At 41.9% G+C, this 21334-nt stretch overlaps 1 protein-coding gene across 4 annotated transcripts; it reads right to left on the minus strand.

Moving 5' to 3' along the window:
- Positions 1–1764: 1764 nt before the first annotated feature.
- NFYB (nuclear transcription factor Y subunit beta) lies at positions 1765–16786 on the minus strand. Of its 4 annotated transcripts, none has more exons than XM_020804426.3 (7): positions 16654–16786; positions 11735–11828; positions 7926–8056; positions 7234–7431; positions 5986–6067; positions 2872–2951; positions 1765–2701 (listed from the first exon to the last, which is right to left on the minus strand). In XM_020804426.3, the coding sequence occupies exons 2-7, from the start codon at positions 11826–11828 to the stop codon at positions 2669–2671; spliced, it is 618 nt and encodes a 205-aa protein (XP_020660085.1). In that variant the 5' UTR covers positions 16654–16786; the 3' UTR covers positions 1765–2668. The 4 variants fall into 4 exon arrangements, with proteins under 4 accessions (XP_020660085.1, XP_072856109.1, XP_020660086.1 ...); XM_073000008.2 differs by lacking the exon at positions 16654–16786 and adding an exon at positions 16169–16254; XM_020804427.3 differs by lacking the exon at positions 16654–16786 and adding an exon at positions 15574–15965.
- Positions 16787–21334: the final 4548 nt, after the last annotated feature.

Raw genomic sequence — 21334 nt, forward strand, 5'->3', positions numbered from 1 at the left:
AAGTTTCTGTACTAGATACCCTCTCTGACAGAACCCTTAGAAGTGTAAGGGCACATTGCAACCTTGTTCTACAGGTTTGTGTGTAACGGCTAAAGTACATCACTTTTACGTGTCTAGAAAATAATACAATACTTTCCTTTCATTTATTTCATACTACAGATATGCACTGTCAACACAGCCATTATAATATGAAGAGTGATAGCTCATGCTGATTTAATGTAAAGTTATGACAGCATAAATGTGCTGGGTATTATGCCAGGTAACAAGGAGGTGCATTACAAAATTGCACAATTGTCATGCATCTCCAGCATAACTGATTGGGCAATGTGCAAAACAAAGTACATGTGCATGTTTAGCTGTGCAATAGGATTTTGGCCATAACGTTCAGCTACAGAATTAATAAACTAAACTTAAGACGCAATGGTTGGGGGCTGTATGTTTTCATACAGCAATTTCTTATGGTTTCAGTTTCCTTTCAAATCATGCAGTGGCTAAGATTCTCATTGTTTCAGTGAATGCCAGGTGTGCAAGGGTTATACTGCCAAACTGGAAACTTCTTGATAATAGAATAATTACTCTAAAACAGTTTCATGCAAAGATGAATCAGTGTTCAATTTTTATACACAGAATAAAGGACCAGCATATTAAAACAACATATCCAATAGATTAAGCTGGCAGTTCACCTAGAACAGCGATGGCGAACCTATGGCACACGTGCCATAGCTGGCACGCGGAGCCCTTTCTGCCAGCACCGGAGCCATAGGTCGCCAGATTTTTACTCCCCCCCCCCCCCCCGTGCAGCCAAATCTTTGTTCCTCCACACAGAAAGGCACGATCACAGAAGGAGTCACCTCTGTTTCCTTAAGGAGCGGCTCTGGGCTCAGCAGCACTCTAGGTCAAGGGGGAAAGCCACTTCCCCGCCTCCAGCTACACAACCCTAACCCTACCCTGTTGTTTCTGCAATCCCCCTCCCCTTTGTGCAGGAGGGGGAGGAACATAGAGCTACAAAGGAGAGGGAAGAGCTCCTCCCCTGGATGTGCTTTGAACAGGAGGCAGAAGCTGGATCCCTGTGCCTGCCTCTTCCCCTTAAGTGCAAGAAGCGGTGTGGAGACAAGCGGGGCTCTTGGGGCGCCTCCTGGATTGGGACCTGGATGGAGGTGGGTGCTGGAGGGGCAGATCGGGGTTGGGGTGGGGGGGGGTGAGATGGCCAGAAACTGATAGGGAAAACCTCATGAACTTATTTTTCCCTTATGCTACCGAATATGCTAACGATCCTGGTAGAAAAGTCACTGAGCACCAGTTAAACCATCTGATATGACACCTTAGTAGTGGGCAAAAAATTGCAACAAACTGCTAGTTCTGTTCTATTGAAGCAGTTCATGCACACAGGTTCACTGTAGAATGAATTACTCTCCTTGCCACAGTATGCTGCTACACTCTGATGTACTTGCCACAGTATGCTAACACATATGTACTGGCACAAGCATTCATTCTTCAGAACTGTCTTTCCATCTACAAAATTAAGTTTGATTGTTTAACGAAGGTTGTAGTTTACTGCAAAGGCAGGAAGCAGCATCAAGTCTTCCATTTCAGATCCATTTCAGACAAATGCTTAACCTGACCAAACCCACCCCAAAGAGTTTATGAACATTTGAGAACCCCAATCACTCATGAAAACTGTACATTTTTCAAAAACATAACTTATGAAAAAGACTATCAGACTGCCATAAGTAAAGAGAAGCTGGCTTCTTTAAAGAGAGATCATAAATTAAAAAGGGTTTATTTCAAAAGCAGTGAGACGAATGCCTCTAAGTCAATGTGATCAACAAAAAAATTTTTACTACATAATTCTAGTTGTGGCAAAATGGGGACTGCACTACAAGGTACAGTTAATACACTTTATTGGGCACCAGACAATCCACAACTAGCCCTGCTCACAAGAAGACAGTATTTGCCAAAAAGTTCCCTTCATTCTTATGAAGCTTGTGAAAAACAATTCCTGGCAAATGATGTCTCAAGCTTCTAATGCTAAGATCTAAAGACTGGTTACTTCTGGGTTCACATTAATTCAACCATTACATTAAGAACACTGGGGTCACTTCTCCTGAACTGCTGGCGCTTGAGGAATTCCCTTTCAAAGTTCAAATATTAATAAATAGTTAATGTTAACTTTAGTCATGCAAGACAATTACAAAACAAAAGGTCATCTCAGTTTTTATAATAAAGGCAACTTGCATTCAAAATGAACGTTACCCTTATCTTTTATTCAAAGGGTAAACATGAATTAAACCCAGCTGTTTACTTGAATTACAAAAGTAACATGATTTGATATGAAAATAAGAAACTGTCTACAAATCTCTTGACAGTAGTAAATTGCAATATACAATGCATACAGGAGTTATACAGAGCAACAAACTCTTGTACAAAACAAAAATACTTTAATACCTTTAAAATCCAATTTCTTTTAAAGTCATTCATGAAAAAGATTTTGAGTCAGAATTCACACCTCAATTAGTCAAGCTTCAGGCAGCTACATTACAGCTATTGAATATACAAAGTGACTTTCCTCTCTTTACCAGCCATTTCAAAACAAAGCATCCTCTCCTTCAGCATTCCCTAGTTCCATGCCCATCTCTCTCATGTTCCCAGATCCAAAGCCTTCTTCAAATCATGAAAACTGAATTTGCTGAACACCAGAGATCTAAAAGAGTACAAAATAATGCCAGATTACTTTCAAAAATTTCTATGGCCAAACACATTTAATTACAGGACCTAAGGAGCAAAATGAGGACTTGGAATTATTTGACTTTTGTAGTTCCAGCTAGATTGCTGAAACTGGAAAGATGTAAAGAGAAAACGAAGCTGCCATACCTGTTGGTAAGATGTTGTATAAACCATAACATTCTGTTGTGCGCCATCTGTAGCTATTAAGCCTGCTGGCAACTGATTAGCTAAAAGAGAGACAGTAGTTAGTTACAGAATTTAGCCCATGCTATGTATCTACTCCAAATTAATGAGTTCAGCATTGAAAAATAACTGTGTCCTGAGTATACCCATTCATTCCACAATTAATTCCAATTCACGTTTAATCTCTTTCACTAGCATATATTCAAAGGAGTGACAAAAAGAAACCAGTTGCTACTTAAAGGGAAACTTTAATTCATCAAAAGACTCAGATGAAGACAGGAAATTTGAACTTGACAACAAACAGGCAGCAGGACTATCAAATTTGTAAAGTGAAAAGAATTAACTTGAGCCTGAATGGAAGTCTTCATGTTAATATGCATTTTAGCAGTCATATCATTTGGCTGAAAACAACAGTAATCATCACACAAACTTTTTCACATCCCTGCTGCCTCTGTCCTACATTGCACATTACTGGCTGAAATTCTGTTGTTTGGTTACAGGCACAGAAGTCAAACTGCATAATATTCAGTTGCCTCTAGTTGGCAACCAACAAAACCCCACTGAAACGCTCAGGAGTATGTGCATCCGCAGGCTTGACACATGCATAAGAATCACAATAGGGTTGGTTCATAGCCAGCTAGAAGCAACTGACTATTATGCCATTTGCCTTCTATATGTGCAACAAAAGCCATAGGATTTCAGCCAGTGTTTTTCAGCTTTCAACGCAGCATGGCTATTCCAGCATGTACAATACACCTCAATGGAAGCAAGTGGTTTCTCACTGCCAAACGTTTTCCTGGAAAGTACTACATTTACTTGTTTACAGATTGCCTGTGTTTTCCAGGGTGTCTGCCAGACAATCTTAAATACACCCATGTAATCCATTCAGCAAGGCAAATGCTATCTAGTGCAATAAACCTCTCATACAGTGTACAATATGTTTCTGAGAAAAGTAGATAGATTCCAAAGATACATATCCACTTCCTCTCATCAGCAATCTTCACATAGCCCTTCATTTAAATCAACAAAAATGCTATTAAAAATAATTATTTGAACTCAGATGTGTGGAACAGGACTGGCAGAAATAGGGATTTTTTTAAAATCCTTCCTCTCTGGGCGGTCCCTGCAGTCTCCTGAATATACTACATGGGGTCTGGAAACCTTACTGAATGGGATGCCAAGAGGAGGAAACCATGGAAGTGTCTCCATTCAACGTCCAGAAATCCATCCTTCTTCCCCGTCCAGCAGCCTACCCCATTCAACAGATTTCTTTCATTTTCTGTACAGCAACCAGGAGGCTAGCTGCAGGGCCTGCCAAGATGCACACAACTAAATCTGGATCTAATCCTCAAAGTTTCTGATAAATACCAAATATGGTATACCACTTCTTTAATTACATCTACAGTGGTGCCTCGCATTACGATGTTAATTCGTTCCAGCGAAATTGCTGTAGAACGAAAACATTGTAAAGCGAAATTTAAAAGCCCATAGAAACGCATTAAAACCTGTTTAATGCGTTCCGATGGGCTTACAACTCACTGTCCAGCGAAGATCCTCCATAGGACGGCCATTTTCACTGCCTGTCTTGCAAGGAATCCGTCCCTAAACACAGCAGGGAGCCATTTTATTTACCCGGCGGCCATTTTGAAACCGCCGATCAGCTGTTGGAAAATCGTTGTTTTGCGAAGAATTGCTTCCCGAAGCAGGGAACTGATCATTGCAAAGCGAAATGCCCCTGTAGGAATTGTTTTGCGATTGCAAAAAGTTCATCGTAATGCGATTTCGTCGTTAAAGGAAGCGATCATAATGCTAGGCTCCACTGTACTATGTAACCGTGTTACCCACATTACAGCCAAATTATGAAGAATTATAGTTTTAATTACTCCATAATCCAAAACCTGAGTAGGCTACTTTACTTTGTAGAGCAATAGGATATGCCTACAAACTGACTCAACTCTACTATACACATGAGCAAGAACAGTTTTAAAGACTAGGATCCTACTGAAATTCTGCAAGAAAGCCTCACGAATGGAACAACACAGGCTCAGGCCACCTGTGCAAAATGTTGTCTTTATGCAAACAATACTTCTCCATGGGAGCCCTCTGCTTATATTAGTGCATGGAGATACTTGGTGCCTATTTGCATAAGCAGCACAAATGTCAAACTGCCTGCACTGAAGTCTGCTGCACAAGCAGCTCAACTGAACAAGATCCTGCCAGAATGCTACCTGATATGCGCTGGATAGTTCAGTGGCTTAGATATGTATTTGGCTGTGGAGCCAGATGTTGGGAGTTCAATTCTCCACTGCTTCCCTGATGGGAGCTAGACTTGATAATCCATAGCGTCCCTTCCAGCTCTGCAGTTCTAAGTTGATGATTTATCATGAAGCTCCTCTCTGCACCTTCCACAAGACAGTGTTGCGGCACTGTCTTCTTGTTCTACAGGTCCTGGTAAATACGCATCCCATGCTCAATTTGGCATTAAGCCAAGAAAAGTCCTTGCTAGACATATTTGATCATGACTGAAACTCTGAGTTAAGCACAAAAGATCTTATCTTTTCTGCCTGAGACAGATGCACAGTGACAGTGCTTCCATGTATTTATTTAACCCATCGACGCTGGTTCATGTGTGCCTATCCAACTCTTGATGACTTGCACATCAACAATTTTCAGCGATCACACAATAAAAGCAGAATTTTCATAACACGAATTTTAACTGATTCTCACATTCACCTGTTAGTCTTGAGATTTTGACTAGATCTGATGAGAACAAATGATGTCCATGCATTATGAACCAGTTCAAAGGGTGTAAAGGCCACAAGGCAAATTCTCCAGTTCATTTCAACAGACCTCTTATAGGGGCTAGACTAGATGATCCATAGGGTGCCTCCCAGCTCTGCAGTTCTAAAATGATGATGATGACGAACTTGGTACACAAATGACACAAAGCTCCTTTCAATTTCTCCCACACAAACAGCATGGCAGCAATACCTGGTGGACTGCCTATAAAACTACCGCCAAAGTATCAGCTAAGCAATGATATCCAAAGCCATACCAGCAATTTCATAAGATACTTACTAAATGCTTCCTCTGTGAGCTCCTCACTAAGGCCATCTGCTGTGGTAACTGCTCCTCCAATACCCTTTTCTCCCTTCATGGCCTGGGGAAAAAGCATAATAATAATTTGTATTGCAGATACAAACATCTGAAATTGCTAAAATCCAGTTGCATCGATTTTGGAATAGCTATCTGGGTTCAAAGCAGCATGTTTTTCAACAGAGGCTTTTAAGAATTCTGTAATTACACATATTTGTACACTAAGAATTAGTGTTGATTTGTGCCAAGTCCTTCCAGTTGTTTCTTTCTGCACGTGTGATATAGCCCATTAAGATGGGACGGAACCACTGTCAACACACGCCATATATACACATTGAAACTCACTCCAAAGGCAACATCATCCTTAACAGAGTGAGGAGGAGGAACAGGCAGAGATGGGTCATTCTGGTACTACAAGGAACTAATGGCCACTTGCCTATGCACCACTCAACCCTAACCTCCACTCTACAGTAAGAAGGCAAGCAAGCTACAGCAACGAGGAAGAGCAACCACAGCCTCCTGATCCTCCATACTGCATCTCATATTTCCATAATGCCCAGAATGCTACATGATGAAGATGAAGATATGTAAACAGATGTACTGATCCCAACAGCCCTCAGAAGGTGGACTTTTGGATGTGAGTACAGGGCCTTATAAGAAAACTCAGTTGAACACTCTTACAGAGCTCCCAGAACCACATCTTATCACGATTCCTGATTGTGGGAGCTCTGCAACCGCATTTGGTGACATATACTTACATCTTCTTCTTAAGCCTTTATGTTCACTATCTGAAGATCTGGCTTATAGGGGGCTGATTGCTGTGGGTGAATGTATTTCACGCATCCCTATCATGTACAGCAGTTTACATGTTTTCAGGCATAATGCCCAAGTAGAGTTTAACTCGTGATGGGATGGCAGATGAAAAGAACAGCAGAAAGCCCCTTTATAAGAGGGCAAGTGGGTAACAGCTGTTGCTTCTGTCTTGTAATTTGTTCAGCTTCTCAGCCATGACAAACACAGAAACAGCTACAATGCAGATATGAATTTAATTATAGATCTAAACTACAGTAATAAAATATAGATGGCAGATTGTCAGATACACTATCTCTATTTGCATTTCTCTTAATGTTCACTCACCCAGACTCTTATACAAGAAATAATACAAATATAATCAAATTAAAAAAGAAAAGTTCCTGGAAATTGTTGCAAATGAGAAAAATTATTACAAACCTCTCTGAATTTCTGAAGATACAACTTTAAAGGTTCAACATAGCTGTCGAATCCCAGGGTGGACATAGCAAAGAGAATATCTTCCCCATTTATAGTCTTCCGTTTTTCTTGATGACACCTCTCACTTGCTTCTGATGTTATAAAGCTGATGAATTCACTTACACACTCTTGAACACACTCCTTTGCATCTTTAGCAATCTAAAAATATATGTTTTATATATGGTAAGTCAATACTGTCTCTGAATTCCATCTGAATACATCAAGTACATCCTAGAAAGATTATCAAAACAATTAAACATTTTCAGATAATTAGTCAGAACAAAAAGGTGAACAAATGAGATGTAAAATTATTCAATTAATCATTCCAATTTATCAAAAATATTTATTAGCTTTTGTTCTACATAAGAAGCTACAAATAAAAACCCACTACTATTTATTCAGAAAAATGGAAGCTCATGCATGCTAAGCAAAATTTCTTTTCTGGACAAGATGAAGATAAGGAGAACTACATCAGCAAGATGTATTTGCTGTTCCCAGCATACCATAGCACCTGAAGCATCTGTCCACATTTTGTCTTAAGGGGCCACTGAATGGAACCTAAAAACCCATTGTTTTCAAAAATATTACAAAATCCAAGCTTCTGGATCATCCATATGAAATGTATAATGCTAGAAAATATTTCAAAATATTACCTTCCCTGTGGGAGGTATAGCATTTTTCATTATCCTTGCCACATTTGCAATTGGAAGGTATATATCTTGTTCTCGAAAACTCTCTTTCGAGCCATTTGTGTCTTCATGATCATTCATGCTGTCCTCTGTATCTAAAAAAACACAAACAAATATTAGTTGCATATGCTGATAGATCTATACAGTGGTGCCTCGCAAGACAAAATTAATCCATTCTGTGGTTAATGCCTTCTAGTGAACATTTCGTCTTGCAAAACATGTTTTTCTATAGGAATGCATTGAAATTTAATTAATTTTCCTATGGGGAAAAAAGTCAGACCCCCCCCCAAAAAGTCAGCAAAAAGTACAGTAGATTGAGCCCCGTTCCTCACAGTGCCTTTGTAGCCCCGGAACACCCGGAAAAAAAGTGCCAAACAGCTGAGAGTCGGCAACCATCAGGGAGGTGGCAGCCATTTGGTGGTAGTCTCTGCTCCTGCCCCCCCCCGGCCTCTCAGCTGATCGGTGGTGGGTCTAAGAGGCTTCCTGGGGCTTGCTTAGCACAGAAAAAGGCAGGGGAAAAAGCAGGAAATTCAAACATGGTGCTTTCCTCCTGCCTTTTTATGTGCCGGGCAAGCCCCGGGAGGCTTCTGAAAGCTCCGCTTTGCCACGCCCCCCCTTGTAGCCAGCGCCAGTTTCAGAGGTCCCCCGCCATTCTGGGTTACTTAGGTTACTGCTGCTTTGGTCTGGATCTCATTATTTATGTCTTTGTGGACTGGGTGGGTACCCTGTTTCCCCGAAAATAAGATATAACCAGAAAATAAGTCCTAGTATGATTTTTCAGGATGCTCATAATATAAGCCCTACCCCCAAAATAAGCCCTAGTTAAGTGAAACCCTGCCTCCACCATTGTGCAGCAACCAGAAGATGACATGTAAAATAAAACATCCCCTGAAAATAAGCCCTAATGCGTTTTTGGAGCAAAAATTAATATAAGACCATGTCTTATTTTTGGGGAAAGACGGTAGTTGTGCTTTTAATTGCTGTTAGCTGCCCAAAGCAATGATTAGGTATTAGATGGGCAGGAGATGAATGAATGAATGAATGAATGAATGAATGAATGAATGAATGAATGAATGAATGAATGAATGAATGAATGAATGAATATCTTCACTTAAAGTTTCAACAGGGACATTGAACATGCTGTCTTCAACAATGGCTATGCTGGTCAGAACTCATGGAGTACAATCCAACAACATACACAGGGCCACAAGCTGCTCAAATTTAAATAGTGCAAGATTTCTTGTCTCAAACTGATTACATTTCTCTCCCAAAAATGAACAAACATCAATACAAACTAGAGGGCCACATCAAACCCATAGCAATGAAATATGAAACCACAGCATCCAATTCAAATATTTTTCAGTCCAAGTACCTTGGGCACATCATGAGAAGACAGGATTCTCTGGAAAAGACTACAATGCTGGGAAAGGTGGAAGGCAGCACGAAAAGAGGAAGACCAAACACAAGATGGATTGACTCCCTAAAAGAAGCCAAAGGCTTGAGTTTACAGGAGCTCATCAGGGTTGTTGAGGACAGGACATTGGAGAGCTCTTATTCACAGGGTCGCCATAAGTCAGAAGTGACTTGACAGCACATAACAAACTTTACTTCCAGCTACGTGCCCTAAATAAAACTTTAAATTTTACTTTAAGTAAGCACAATGAAAGCGGACATAAGCTATGGAACATTCCATTCAGGATGACTTAAACAATTAATGTTTCTACTCCTCCAAATGGAGATGGGGTAGACTCAATGAGCAAAAAGCAGATTGGTCAATCGTAGACCATGGACAATGCATGGAACAGTGCATGAGCCAGAGATGTTTGGAGGGGAACACTGCATATACACTAATGCTGCAAGCCTTCATACCAAGAAAAGGAGTTAGAACCTTTTCGAAAAAGTTCCATAGGATATAAAGAGTGTAACTGAAACCTTATGGAATGAAAACAGGTATGGTACTCTGGGCACAAACTCTACAGATAGAACAGAGAAGGGCATACAGTGGGGTCTCTACTTAAGAACTTAATCCGTATTGGATGGTGGTTCTCAAGTTGAAAAGTTCTTATGTTGAATCTGCATTTCCCATAGGAATGCATTGAAAACCATTTAATCCGTATCTGCTCTTTTCCATCCATAGAAACTACAGTGGAACCTCTACTTAAGAACTTAATCCGTTTTGGAATGGTGTTCTTAAGTTGAAACGTTCTTAAGTTGAAGCAAAATTTCCCATAGGAATGGACTGAAAACCAATTAATCCGTTCTGGCTGTTTTTTTGTTATGTAGAGGTGCATTCGTACACTGAAGCATTAGTTCCCATAGGAACTAATGCAAAGCTGGTTAATACATACTCTACCACTAGGGGGAGAATTTTTTTTTAACCTAAGATGACCTAAGGTTAAAAAAAGAGCAGGAAAGGTTTTTTTTTCCTGTTCTTATCTTGGATTTCTGTTCTGAAGTAGAAGCAAAATTTAGCAAATGGAGCTGTTCTTAAATTGGATTGTTCTTAAGTAGAGACGTTCTTAAGTAGAGACCCCACTGTACTAGAGATAGCGTCACTCTGTACAGTTAAATAAACAAGAAATCTTAAAAGGGCAGACTCATGCACAGAATCACCATGCATGTCAATGCCACAACTGAACAGTACTTTTAAACTGGAGACATATTGTTGGCCCCTTGACCAAGACAGTCAGGGTGATGATCTTGAGTTGGAGGATACATGCTGGGAGGCACCCAGACAACAAAGTCTGTCTAATGAATGACTTCAATTACTCCAATACACAAATGGGGTAAATTAGTGCTCCAGCATAAAGCAGTGTAATTTACACCACCACCCCAACTAATGTACCAAAGTTAATCACAGAACTAACCAGAGGTGAAGTGATGGACTTAATCTGAACTAGATAAAGTTGCAGAACCTGGTGAAAGATTTAACTATCTGGAAACAGAAACCACAATGCCACCAAATTCAACATACCTGCAGGCAGATAACTATAGCAGAAGAACCGTCTCCAAAATTAAGAGGCTGGCAAAAAGGAAGTTGAAAGACAAACTCAAGAGAGCCAAATGCTAAGGGTTATTCTAAACCATGACAACAAATACTTGTCAGAATGAATTTGGAAGGTCAGGAAAAGTAGCACAAAGTCCAAAATGATACCAATGTAATTAATGAGCAAGGTAAGCAATTAATAATAATAATGATACTTGAGTGCCATCAAGTCAATTTCAGCTTATGGTGACCCTTTCCACGATTATCTATTACACAGAAGTGGTTTGCTACTCCTTCTATGGGCTAATGGAGGCAAAAAGGCTTCTTGTAGAAAACAAAAATGCACAGATGGAAAACCATTACAGGCAGAAAAGAGATTCTGACAGTATCCTACTGGTAGGACACATCTGGTCACAATCCAGAGCTACCTTCCAATCTTATGATTTAGTCTCCTGTTACATACGTGAGTTCACTACAGCATCTTGACAGATCTCAAAATGTTGGCTCATCTCCTATAGGCAACATTCCCTCTAATTTTCAACCCTGCTAGGTGGAGCTCTGCCTCTTTCTTGCAACTTCACTCCTGTGTGCACTACCCCCGCATAGGGTTCTGTCAAAACCAGAACCCAAGGGGCTGAAAATGATTGCTGTCAGTGCGCGGAGGAGGACAGAGTCGCTTGCACAGCTGTGCATCTTAGAGGGAAACTTGCCTATAGATCTCCAAACCCAAACCCCAGTGAAAAAGTAGCTGTAAGGACTAACATGGTTTGCACCAATAATTACCTACCATCATGAGGCTGTATCACATAGTGACTACCACCTATGTAATCTCCAGCAATTCCCAGCTGAGAAGCATCTGTTGTAGAGCTATCACCGTCCATCTGGAATAAAAACATTAGTTTATATTACACATAATCACAAATAATTAGTATAGTCTGAATAAGGAATTAAATGACAGATAGCCAAGATTAAGCAAAGTGCAAGTGTTACAGAACTGTAATATTATTTATATGTCTATAGCTGATGTATATGTTAAGATCCAAATTAAATACTGTATAAATTTTGTTTTTGAAGGGTGCAATGTTTAGTAAAGTGGAGTAGAATTCTGAAAAGTTTTTATCTTTATCTGTCATCCAGAAAACTTTCTTAACCTGGCACCCTCTAGATGTGTTTGCTTTAGTAATTAAATGTGATGTACTCCACCACATCTGTAGGACATCAGGCTGCAAAAGGCAAATTTAGTGAGAAAAACAGCCTATTTTACTCCATTTTCCAACTCTCTCTCCACAGATTTAAGAGAACAACCAATTTCACATTATCCACACAAGAACTGTAAGATACATACCAATTATTGCACTTAAAAAGCATATATACCAGCTAAATTATCCTGAATAATTACTTCTGAAAATACTATGTTCTGTACAATGAAGCTCATTATTTATGAAGTCACAAGAATTCTTCAGAAAAACAGTCTATTTCCCTTTTAAATATTAACTTGCTGGACTGACCTCTTTCCTACTTTAGCGCTGCTTCAGGATAAGCATGAGGTCAAAATAAAAACTGTGGCACAAGTTTCATAACTAAGAATAGTAAGAACTTTGCAATTATTTCAAAGAGTTTACTATTGAAATCTCATTATAGGACCCAAGCTCAGCATTCAAGTTCTCATGTCCTATGTGATATTATTTTAATTTGCTCTGTAGCATTCTGTTAACACTATGACAATCCTACACTAGAACTCAATAGAAAGAACTGAGCATTGTAGACAGGTTTAGCAAATGTTACCTGCACTTCTGGTTCACTTTTAAAATTTATACATAACACCATTTATTACAGTATCTGCACATGCTAAAGTTTAAGCTATAACTGATAAAACTGCATATATTTTATCACATTTGGCTGTGTATAAAGCCACAAGGATTCATTTCTATAAATAAGTAATATTTTAAATAATTTATCTCATCAAAATTTTAAGGATACACTATTCTTTCGAATAATTATTTTGCTTTCTACAAGCCACTGTAGCCAATATAATAATAACAACAGAAAGTGCAGATCTGAAAGAGATGGATCATCTCCAACCCCTGTCAAGGAGGTACAGTGGGGAATGGAACTTCCAATCTCTGGTTCTGCAGTCAGATACCTAAACCATTGAGCTATACAGCAGTTCTATTCCGTTCCTTTATCACAAATAACTATACAGTAGTTATATGTCACCATTCTACAGTGACTAAATCTTTATCCTAGGAAACTATCCTAGAAAAAAATTATTCACAGACAGGATTCCTCAATAATTTTTTCCAGATTCTAGTCCATAATGTAACAAAAATATATGTTTCCAGGGAGCTAGTTCAGGTTTATTGACCCGAACCTGAGGAAAATTATAACATGCTATAAGTTTCACTGTAATTAGCCATGGTTACCTATTGTTCACTTAAGCTTGCACTCATAAGGTAAAGGTTCCCCTTGACATTTAGTCCAGTTGTGTCCGACTCTAGGGCGCAGTGCTCATCCCTGTCTCTAAGCTGTAGTAGAGCCAGTGTTTATCCGTAGAGAGTTTCCGTGGTCACGTGGCCAGCACAACTAGACACGGAACGCTGTTACCTTCCCACCGTGGTGCTACCTATTTATCTACTCGCATTTACGTGCTTTCAAACTGTTAGGTTGGCAGGAGCTGGGACAAACGACGGGAGCTCACTCCGTCGCGTGGATTCAATCTTACGACTGCTGGTCGTCTGACCTTGCAGCACAGAGGCTTCTGTGATTTAACCCACAGCGCCACCATGTCCCACATTGCTGCCATAGTACTGTATTCATCAATAGAAGAAGCTCAGAAATATGTATACAATAATATTTTGCTACAATTCTAGTACCAAATACGTGACTTAAAAAACCAAACAAAAGCAAAACGGTTCCAGTTATGCAATCCTTAATGTGCTGGCTTGAATGTAATACTAGCTCATAATTCATCAATAACAAATAACCCCCCACCCTGCATGGCTTGTACACCTCCCTCCACTCCCCCTATATGGATACCATAAGGAATTCAAAAGTTTTTGCTTCCACTTTTTATTAACTGTAGTCTGCCATGTCAAACTTAGTTAACATTAAGTATGGCTAGAGAAGACAACTCAACTTCTAACTATAATTTGCAAAGCAGGCTTGTTTTCACTAATAAGTGGATATGCTGAAGATATGCACTGCTAAATCGTTAAAAATTTTCTAGATATCACTAGTTTAACTTGCATTTGAAAAATCATTGTTTTCACATCAAAAAACAAAAAAACAAAACAAAAAACAAAACCATACCAGGCCAGACAACATTCAGACTTGCCCTAAGGCCTTAGATAAATATTAACAGATAAAAGTACTGCTATTTAATCCCTGAATTTAAAAAAAATTCAGTTTTGAACTGAGAAGTGCAAAACACAATTAATTCTCAACATGTCATCCACTACCACCCAACAAAGTCTAAGTATATTATTTACAAATAGTGAAAGGAATATTACTGCATTATAAAGGCCAAGCATAAGAGAGAAGGGGAAATCACTATCTTCCACTAGGTAATTTCCACTTAAAGCCTTGCAGCAATGAAACATTCATTTACTTCTGCACTACTCAAAATCTGCATTACGTTAATTCTGCATTCTCAACCATTTACTCTAGATGCTGCTCTCAAAAATTATTAGAGCTGATTGAAGTGATTTCAATCAACCAGATTATTTTCTGTGCAGTTATTCTGCACATAGTAATCCACTATGGTATATCTGAGTTCCTTCATCTAATTTAGCCAATTGGGCTGCAACCCTATAGATGGAAGTAAGATCTGCCAAACTCAATGAAGGTGAATTCTGAATCACTATGCATTTCAGATGTAGTTTGCTCTATTGTTTTACTGCATTTGCATTTCTATTAAGGCTACAAGTTCTGTCACTGATATCCCAATGTTCTGCAGATAACTTTCCTGAATTAATCAAAGGCCACTGATAGAGTACAGGTTTTCCAGCCAACCTGACTGATCCTGTAAAATTCTCTGAGTAGAATTGTTTTTCAAAAAGCATTTTACTATAACCATAGTAACTATAATTGCAATTTAAAAGAAAAAAACATATTCTGCCCTTAATTAAACAAGAAACTTAGAATAGGCAAATCCACACAACTATTTTCCTACTTTTTTAAAATTAAGATAATTCATTTTTTTAAAAAAAATCCACACGTCATGGGAGCAAACTATGCACTCTGAGAGTCATACTCGATTAGTCACATGTGTAGACATTCAAACTAAGCAAGCAAAGAAAAAGTCTGCAGATACAGGGCAATGTCTTTTTCCAGGAGTTGGGCCAACGCTCTCAGATTTCCACGAACAACACCCCTAACTCCGTGACTTAAAAAGACGGTTAAGCTACACTGTACAAGAAGGCACTGTACACAGGGACAAGGTTTGAGATGGAAAAATGGTTTGAGATGGGGGGGAAAAAAGACGGGGAGAGGGAAGAGAGAAGCCCATATATCTGAGACCCATAAAACAAGAGATCATTGGCAGAGTGATGGGAAAAACAAAACACAAGCGCACACTCTTGGAAAGTGAAATGACATCTAGCTCATGACGCCGCAAAACCCACCCACCTTTCGGGTTCTTACGTGTCCAGATCCGAGACAAGACCGGGAGCTCCTCGAAGGGGGAGGAGGGCCGCTTTCCGACAACTTCTAACCTCCCCCCAACCCGAGGAAGGAGATCATGGGGGGGTGTCCCCCCCAGACTTTCCCCACCGTGGTGCAGCAATCGGGCAGGCAGATACTCTCCCACCTACCCACCCCCTGACCGACCCCATTCACTTAAGGAGACGCGCCAAGAACAGACAAAAGCCGGCCTGCAGAAAACAGACTCCGCGCCAGCCCAGGCGGGGGGGGGGGGGGTTAAAAAGGCGGCGGCGGCGGCGGCGGCTTTGGCCCGGACTGCAGAAAGAAAAAAAGGCGGCCACGGCTTTTAGAAGAGCCTCTTTAAAAACACACACACATCGTGGACGTGTGAGGTAGAGGCGTCCCCCACCTCTCCGCCCCACCTCCCCGGGCGACCCTACGGATCCCTCAGCGTCCCCTTCGCGAGAGCGGAAAGCGAGGAGGCCGGAACGGCGCTTCCTTCACCCCTCCCTGCTTCGACGCCAACAGACAAACACCCCCCCCCCCTCCACCGTCGCCGCCTCGCCCGCGGTGGCCATACTCGCGCCCCGTTTCTTCACGGGTCCTGTCACGGCAGCCGCTCCCCATCTCGCCTCACGGGCCTTTGTCGCCGCCGCCTCTCTCCCTCCCCCACCCCGTCTGTTTTCGTTTTTTTTCCCCCCTGGTTAAGGGTTGAGGCAGCGGCCGCCAGGCAGCCCGCGGCGTCCCTCCTGCCGCCGCCGCCGTTGTCTCCTCCTCCTCCTCTTGGCGGCAGCAGGAGGAGTACAAAGACGCGGGCAGGCGGGAGCGGGGCCAGGCCCGCGCTTCAGGGTCTGCTCTCGCTGCCTGCCTGCCTGCCTTCCCGCTTGCTCGCCCGCCCGCTCCCGCTTTCTCGCCCTGGCGCTGCCTTTCTCCTGCTCCCCGCACTTCCTGGTCCCCTCAGCGACGGCGCGGCGGCAACGCCGGAGCCCGGGGAGGGAGACGGACATTTCATTCGAGCCTGCAGTGAAACCGGTTACCAATCATTGGCCGGAGCCAGGCACAAACCTCCAGTGCGGCCCTGGTTGGCTCCCTCCGCAAATCGGCTGTTTGGTTGGACAGAAAATGGCTGCGAAGGAACCAGTCCCAGCGCGGAGCACCGCTTCCCGGAGTCGGCCTGCCCTCCCTCCGCGCCGCCTCCTGCCCGCTCCCCCCTCCCTTCCTCCCTCAGAAGCGGCTCTTCCCGCTCTGGGGATTCCCTCCCGCCGCTGCTGCTGCTCCTCCTCCTCCTCCCGCTTTCTAGCAGCGCCTCAGAATCAAACAACAACCCCGCGGGCGGTGTGCGGGCGAAGCGACGCTGGTCGGCCCTTCCTTCGCTGTTTATAAACGGAGACCGGGTTGGGCTCAAGACTTGTTGCCGCCTGGAGGCGAGAGCGCGGGGAAAGAAGCTCCGCCTCGCCGTCTCCAAGTGCCTAGCGCTCTCAACAAGAGTCAAGTTTATTTGGGCGCCTGGTTTTGCAAACTTCCTAACCAGCCACGCGAGCCTCTTCCTCCACACAGAATCTTGGATATAAATTCATTGTTGGGGCGGACCTCCGAGCCCTTAACAATATTAGCCTGTTGCAGCAAAAATTATATGAAGAGTAAAAGTCCTGTGGTTCCTTGAAGATGAAAACATTTGTTATGACATAAATCAAGGTGCACAACCTGTGTAGCTCCCCAGACCTTGCTTTAACTGCTGGCATGTAAGGCTTGACAAACATTCCCACACATTTCTCACAACATTTTAAAAGGCAGATTCCATTGATTCACACACGCACACAACCCATCCACCCACGAATACATACTGCTTTCCTCACCCCTCATCTTTCATTGTCCGGGAATGAATGAATGAATGAATGAATGAATGAATGAATTTATTTATTTATACATACATACATACATACATACATACATACATACATACATACATACATACATACATACATACATACATACATACCCCGCCCATCTGGTCTTGCGACCACTCTAGGCGGCTTTCAGGAATTCAGGACATCCCTATGAAGCTGACTTTCCTCCACTCTTATATTCATCAGCTGAGAAAGGCAAGGACTTCTTCAAAAATAATATTTGGTGGTGGAGGCAAAGTCTATTAATGATATCTACGGATCAACTCTGAGTGCTCACTTGGAAAGACAGATCCTGAAGCTGAGGCTCCAATACTTTGGCCATCTCATGAGAAGAGAAGACTCCTTGGAAAAGACCCTGATGTTGGGAAAGTGTGAAGGCAGGAGGAGAAGGGGACGACAGAGGATGAGGTGGTTGGACAGTGTCATTGAAGCGAACAACATGAATTTGACCCAACTCCGGGAGGCAATGGAAGACAGGAGGGCCTGGCGTGCTCTGGCCCATGGGGTCACAAAGAGTCGGACACATCTCATGAGAAGAGAAGACTCCCTGGAAAAGACCCTGATGTTGGGAAAGTGTGAGGGCAAGGGGAGAAGGGGACGACAGAGGATGAGATGGCTGGACAGTGTCATTGAAGCGAACATCAATTTGACCCAACTCCGGGAGGCACTGGAAGACAGGAGGGCCTGGCATGCTCTGGCCCATGGGGTCACGAAGAGTCGGACACGACTTAATGACTAAACAACAACAAAAAATGGATCGTTAAACTGATAATGGTTTTTCCTTGGGTACATATTTAAGATCCTCAGCATATTTAGGATTCCAAGGGGGCAAGCACCCTCTCTTGTTTTTCCCCCACAGACAATCATGAAGAGAGGTGGGGTATAAAAGCCAAATAGACTGAGCCTGTGGCTGGTAAAGTTCTCTCCAAAAGATCAGCATAGTGAAGAGATAGCCTTTCCTTTCTCAGATGTTAATAAGTTACAACACAATAGTCCCAATGCAAATTCTTGGGGCACCCCCTTCAAATTTCTCCATTACAGGATAATTTATAATTTGTACTTTCTGCTTTCTCCTCTTTAAACAGTTGCCGATCCATAAGAAGAACTGTCCTATTATGTGATAGCTATATTTGATTGGCAAATGATTTTGTCAAAAAATTCCTTGAAAATGCAAGCAGAAAATATCTGCCAGTGGTCTGGGAAATTTGTGGCCTTCCAGATATTGCTACTGCAACTCCAATCAGCCCTGACCAGCACAACTAATGATAAGGGATGCTAAGAGTTGCAGCCCAACAATGTTCGAAAGGCCATAGATAGGTTCATCATCCCTAATCTATGAGATCATCCTTATCTGGTGTCAGATTTAGGATGAAGTTAAGTAAGGCACAGTCTCGGATTATGAGGAGACCTCTAAATACCAACAAAAACAGCTACTTCATTTCAAAGTGTGTGTGTGTGTGTGTGTGTGTGTGTGTGTGTGTGTGTGTGTGTTTTGTAGTATACATATTTAGTAGTGCTGTGGAGGTTCTTAGATTCAAAGTATTTAAGGCCATCAGCATGTATTGATTTAGGTTTGCCCATGTATGTATATGTTGACATTTTCAAGGAATTCTGAATGGCAGTGACTGAGGACATAGCTTTGTAGAAGTGATGTTGACCTCTTTTACAGCAAGACTTGTCCTTCTATAAACTTGGCAATGGCATACATGATAAAATGTATAAACTTACCTCTCCTTTTTGCTGCATTATGACAAATGTGTGCAAAATAGCATTCCCAATACTGTATCAACTGTAATAATTTTTGAAAATCATATCATGTTTTTGTTTGTTGTTGATAAGTCGTGTCTGATTCTTCGTGACCCCATGGAACAGAGCACACCAGGCCCTCCTGTCTTCCACTGCCTCCCAGAGTTTGGTCAAATTCATGTTGGTAGCTTCAATGACACTGTCCAACCATCTCATCCTTTGACGTCCCCTTCTCCTCTTGCCTTCACACAGTCCAGGGGACTCTCAAGAGTCTCCTCCAGCACCATAATTCAAAAGCATGAATTCTTCAGTGGTCAGCCTTCTTTATGGTCCAGCTCTCACTTCCATACATCGCTACTGGAAAAGCCATAGCTTTGACTATACGGACCCTTGTCAGCAAGGTGATGTCTCTGCTTTTTAAGATGCTGTCTAGGCTTGTCATCACTTTCCTCCCAAGAAGCAGGCATCTTTTAATTTCATGGCTGTTGTCACCATCTGCAGTGATCATGGTGCCCAAGAAGGTAAACTCTGTCACTGCCTCCATATCTTCCCCTTCCATATGCCAGGAGGTGATGGGACCAGTGGCCATGATCTTAGGTTTTTTTTTAATGTTGAGCTTCAGACCATTTTTTGCACTCTCCTCTTTCACTCTTATTAAGAGGTTCTTTAATTCCTCCTCCCTTTCTGCCATCAGAGTGGTATCATCTGCATATCTGAGGTTGTTGGTATTTCTTTCGGCAATCTTAATTCCGCCTTGGGATTCCTCCAGTCCTGCCTTTCGCATGATGTATTCTGCATATAAGTTAAATAAGCAGGGAGACAATATACAGCCTTGTTGTACTCCTTTCCCGATTTTGAACCAAGCAGTTGTTCTATATCCAGTTCTAACTGTTGCTTCTTGTTCCACATATAGATTTCTCAGGATACAGATAAGATGGTCAGGCACTCCCATTTCTTTAAGAACTTGCCATAGTTTGTTGTGGTCCACACAGTCAAAGGCTTTTGTGTAGTCAATGAAGCAGAAGTAGATGTTTTTCTGGATCTCTCTGGCTTTCTCCATAATCCAGCACATGTTAGCAATTTGGTCTCTAGTTCCTCTGCCCGTTCAAAAACCAGCTTGTATTTCTGGGAGTTCTTGGTCCACATACTGCTGAAGCTTACTTTGTAGGATTTTTGAGCATAACCTTGCTAGGGTGTGAAATGAGTGCTATTGTACGGTAGTTGGAGCATTCTTTGGCACTGGCCTTCTTTGGGATTGGGATGTAGACTGATCTTTTCCAATCCTCTGGCCAATGCTTAGTTCTCCAAACTTGCTGGTATATTGAGTGTAGCACCTTAACAGTGTCATCTTTTTTTAAAAAAATACTTCAACTGGAATGCCATCACCTCCACTGGCCTTGTTGTTAGCCATGCTTTCTAAGGCCCACTTGACTTCACTCTCCAGGATGTCTGGCTCAAGGTCAGCAGCCATACTATCTGAGTTGTCTGAGACATCCAGATCTTTCCGGTATAATTACTCTGTATATTCTTGCCATCTCTTCTTGATGTCTTCTGCTTCTGCGAGGTCCCTATCATTTTTGTCCTTTATCACAGTGGTCCCCAACCTTGGGCCTCCAGATGTTCTTGTACTGCAACTCCCAGAAGCATTCACCACCACTTCTGCTGATCAGGATTTCTGGGAGTTGAAGTCCAAGAACATCTGGAGGCCCACGGTTGATATAGCTTTATCATGTCCATCTTTGCACAAAATGTTCCTTTAATATCTCCTATTTTCTTGAACACATCTCTGGTTTGTCCCTTTCTATTATTTTCCTCTATTTCTTTGCACCGTTCCTTTAAGAAAGCCCTCTTGCTATTCCTTGGAAGTCTGCATTTCTGTAAATTTCCCTATTCTCCTTGTATTTGGTTTCCCTTCTCTTCTCTGCTATTTGTAAGGCCTCATTGGACAGCCACTTTGCTTTCTTGCATTTCCTTTTCTTTGGGATGGTTTTTGTTGCTGTCTCCTATGCAATGTTACAAGCCTCCATCCATAGTTCTTCAGGCACTCTGTCCACCAAATCTAGTTCCTCAAATCTATTCTTCACTCCCACTGT

This window comes from Pogona vitticeps, chromosome 5 (genome assembly GCF_051106095.1).
Source record: "Pogona vitticeps strain Pit_001003342236 chromosome 5, PviZW2.1, whole genome shotgun sequence".
NCBI classification, from domain to species: domain Eukaryota; kingdom Metazoa; phylum Chordata; class Lepidosauria; order Squamata; family Agamidae; genus Pogona; species Pogona vitticeps.